At 48.9% G+C, this 4,375-nt stretch overlaps 1 protein-coding gene across 1 annotated transcript; it reads right to left on the minus strand.

Moving 5' to 3' along the window:
• Positions 1 to 317: 317 nt before the first annotated feature.
• On the minus strand, positions 318 to 788 carry GGACT (gamma-glutamylamine cyclotransferase). The gene has a single exon (XM_006846665.1). It carries the CDS (start codon positions 786 to 788, stop codon positions 318 to 320), a length of 471 nt encoding a protein of 156 aa, XP_006846728.1.
• Positions 789 to 4,375: the final 3,587 nt, after the last annotated feature.

Here is a 4,375-nt window from a genome sequence, read left to right on the forward strand (position 1 = left end):
AATGCAATCTGAAAATTAAGACTGATCCAACGTTCTCAACGCATATTTCTCTGTTTTTATTACATGTATTTAAAACAAAACTTCTAGGTCCTGCAGGCACAGCAGCTAGCAATCCAGCAGTATCTGACAGATGTAAGGGGAAGGATCTGGTTATTAATCTGTCAGAATTATTTGTAAAGTTGGCCTTCACCGAAAGAACACCCATCCCCTACAAGATTGAGTTTCCCAAATCTTTTCTTAAAAGAGCATCATTGTGCTTTTGCATCCAGTGAGATTAAGATGAAGTAATCTCAGAATCATTGGGGCCGTCTTCATCCTCATCTGTTTTCCCGTGGATTATAACGAAGCCCGTGATTCCCCTGAGAGTCGTAATTGTCATGGTATGGGAGATGGACCCACTCTGCCGAGTAGGTGGCTGTACTGTACAGAAAACACTGTACAATCTTGTTAGCAGCCAGCATCTCCTCAGGGACACTGCATCTGTCTTCCCCCTCAAGGACCTCAATCCTCACCAGAGTGCGCTGGTACATGTCTGGGCAGTCTTCAAATTCATCAAGGAACTGCAGCATCTTGTCATCCACAGCATAGATCTCTCCAGCCACACAGTGGCCCCTTCCTGGGAGGTTCAGCAGGTATGGAATGTTGTGCTCTCCAGCTATCACCAATGGGTAGGGCTCCACCGTGCGGCCTCGACCCCGGAAAACCGCCAAGCCATTGGTACAGTCTAGCATGACCTCGTGGTTGGGCTGTCCTCTCTTGAGGGTGCCGTACACGAAGACGTGGGTCATGTTGGCTAGAGACGCTACAGATGAGAAGAGAAACAGAAGTGAGCTAAAGCTTCCAGTCTGGAGTTGGGCTTGGCGAACCTTTTCTGTCCTATTAACAAGGGCCAGAGAGTAAATATGTAACGCTGTCTCTGTCACCGTGACTCAGATGTCCCTGGAGCGCAAAGGCTGCCAAGGCAGAATGACAGTAAGCGAGTGTCACTTTTGTGTTCCAATCAGACTTGGTGTGCTGAGAGCTGAATCGCCTAACATTTTCAGATGTTACAGAATAGCCTTATTTTCTGTTTTAAACTATTTAAAAATGTAAAGACCAGATTCTGTCAACCCTCGTCTGGAGAAAACAGCAAATGTTTGTGACGAAAAGTTAGTGATGGCTCTACTTTTCGCCTTGGGACCCAGGCTGTCCCCAAGTGTTGAACAGAACACACAAGGTGCCACCTAGCTACTATGGCAGGAAGGTGGGGCACCTGGGTGGACTTTTGCTCTTCACTAGAACTCACTTCAGACAGGCTGCAGCTACGGCCCCTTGGAGTCTCAACGTCAGAGGCACAGCCCATATCAACTTTGCTGAAGAGGTGTCCTTCTTCTTGTTAAATGTTGACAAGTCAGCTCTGATTCATAGTGACCCTGTCCAGGGATGTGGTTGAGCCCCTGGAGAATTTGAACTACCAACCTTGTTAGTTCAAACTGACCCTGTGGTCCTGCACCTACCCTACAGCGCCACATTAGGACTCAAGAAGGACCTTGGGGGTGATTATGGGCCGTGCAGTCGGTTCCGACTCATAGCGACCCTGTACAGGGTTTCTGAGGCTGTAAATCTTCACGGGAGCAGAAAGCCTCATCTTTCTCTTGCGGGGACAGCTGGTAGTTTTGAACTGCTGACCATGAGGTTCGCAATCCGATTCGTAACTCCTTCAAGAAGGACCTTAGTTAGGCCTAAACTAGTACCTGCCTTCTTCAGCTCTGAAACACAACTACCCCAGCCCCAGAGGACACCTGCCCCGAAGCTGAGGCAGCCCACGGCCACAGGAAGTCCTGTCTGTCTTTCCTGAAATCCAGCGATAGCTGAAGGACCCACTCTTGGTTCCTGGAAATGCTAAGCAAAATTTACAGCTGTTTTTCAGCAAACTGACAGAGCACAGTTGTTTGTCAAACGGACATAAACCTATCCCGGGACCAAGTCTTGTACAACTGCCATTGTCCAGAGGAGCTAGGTTTCAACCTTTTTAGCAGGACTTAAATATTTGTTCTAGAAAACTAAGAAATGGTTTTCAATCACCTGTAATCCAGCTACAAGAGATCATTGTAGTTCCAGCACTACACGACTTTCTGGACCCAGGAAGTCGTCAAGGTCTTCGCTGTGGCTCACTGTAGTAATCTCAGCTGGATCTGTGTAAAAGTGGAAATCAAAAAGAAAACAGAAGTTAAAAAGGGGCGGCTGCTCACCCTTCAGACCTCGGCATTTCATTGTCCTATATGGGACATTTACTAAGAGCTCTGTGGCAGGTACCTCTGAACCCAGCTGTTCCCCAGCAGCAGCCGACCCCAGGACACTGGTGTGCATCACAGCTGTGTGCAGGCTGTAAAAGTCACACTTCTCTCTCGGGACAGTTTTCGGAGCACAACCAGGGCTGGGGCAGCACAGTGGGGCTCAGGCTTGCCTCCCCTCTGCAGGGACCTAAGTGCCCCAGAGGTCTCAGACAGGCCACACTCCAAAATGGGCTGGCAGATGCCACTTGATCACACAGGGCACTTGAGCAGAGAAGGTGCTTGGTCTGAGCTGTGTGGACAGTGATGCTGACAGCAGTGAGGAGGATGTTGGGAGCCAGCCTGGGATATGAAATCAAGATGTGAACCAAGACGTGCAGACGGAAGAGGAAGATGCAAGTGGTTTGGAGTTATAATCAACAGGCCGCAGCTGTTTGGAGCACACAGGGAGGGTGGCAGGGCACAGGCATGAGGCAGAGGATGACGAGGTCATTAGCTGGGGTGGGGAGCACCAAGGGTGGGCTCAGTGAAGGTGATGAACTGAGCAGAAAAGAAGAGAGGGAAGAGAGGATTTTGGGAGATGTCTCATCTAGTGGCAAGTTGGACTGCAACCACAAGGTCAGCAGTTCGAATCTATTAGCTGCTCCTGTAAAGATTCATAGCCTTGGAAACCCTGTACATGGTCACTGTGAGTCAGAACTGACTCCACAGCACACAGCCATCTGACTTCTCTCACCCACCCCTGCATCCAGCCCTCTAGTACCACTTCCCAGTTGTTGCCAGATTAATCCCAACTCATGGCAACTGGGTCAGAGCAGAGCTGTGGCTGAATTTTGGAAGTGGACTACCAGGCAGGCCTTTGTCCCTCCCAGGGACCTGTCTGTGGATGGAACCTCCACTTTTTTGGTTAGTGGTGAGCACATTGTTTTCTCCACCTAGGACTTCCTACCTCTAATGAGTGAGATCAGTCAACTCTTCCTTCTGGTAACGGATTCTCACTACTTGTCACCCCTACTCCAAGGCTATAACACCATGTTCCAACAGGCCAACTCCTGTACAACCTCTGGTGTTTCCTTGTCAATCCACTTCACTGCCCTGCATGCCACCTCGTCTCTCAGTCGCACTGAGAACATTCTGGGTCTGGAACATCTCTGTGACGTGACAGCAGCTACATACACTATGTGCTCCACTGATGGGTTTTCTACAATAGCTACCAGGCTATTCCTTCTCGTCTCTATTAGTGTGTAAGCTCCAGTTGGAGCCTGTTCGGCATCGGGATAACAAGCAGGCACCCACTGACAGATGGTGCACTGGCCAGAAACTTCGCACATGAGAGGTAAGAATTCTACCACTGGAACACCGCTGCCCACCACTGAATGTTGTTTAGTGGTTTCAATGTATAGCAGAGCTGTATAGGATTTCTGAGGAGTGACTGGTAGGAGCAGTCCAGTGCTTATCCAATAGCACCACAAAATAGCTATAATTATTTTTACTACAGAAGCGATAGACTTGACTTGATCCAGTCCACAAGTACACATACACTCTCCTGTCCCCATCGGTCCCAATATACTTACATGCAGATTTTGGTTAAAGCCTTTCTTAGACCACTTTTGCTGCTTCTTGGAACTAACAATTGCTTCAGTACCCCCACCTCCCCCCTTTTTTGCACAGGTTTCTGTGATAGTACCTGAGTCTCACATTTTCTGAACTGTGAGACCCCTTTTCAGCATGTTCATGCACATCTCAGACACAGCTCTGATTTTCCTGGAGCCATCCCTCCCCAGGCCTGTGTCTGCGGTATTGGGGCACGCAGCACCTCTCTTCACCATCACCCCTCCACTGGAACTCCCTGTTCCCCATGTGCCTCTTCTCGGTTGATGCCCTCATTTCCCTAAAGCATATTCTATCTAACCTGGAGGCATTTCTGCACTGTCTTCAAACTTCCTACATTCTCAGCACTGTGCCTCACCATCTTGTTTGTGACGGGAGTGTTGCTCTGGAAGCCTGTAAGGTCTTCGCGTTGTGAATTTTTACGATGTTTTATGCTGTTTTATTTTTCACTCCTTCCTCATCCTCTTTCTGGATCTTTGAGTACTCGGTGG

Source organism: Chrysochloris asiatica, unplaced genomic scaffold (genome assembly GCF_000296735.1).
Source record: "Chrysochloris asiatica unplaced genomic scaffold, ChrAsi1.0 scaffold00029, whole genome shotgun sequence".
Lineage (NCBI taxonomy): Eukaryota > Metazoa > Chordata > Mammalia > Afrosoricida > Chrysochloridae > Chrysochloris > Chrysochloris asiatica.

Bases quoted from the DNA above. Each gene is read 5' to 3' on its own strand.
- GGACT (XM_006846665.1), bottom strand. From the start codon at position 788: ATGACCCACGTCTTCGTGTACGGCACCCTCAAGAGAGGACAGCCCAAC.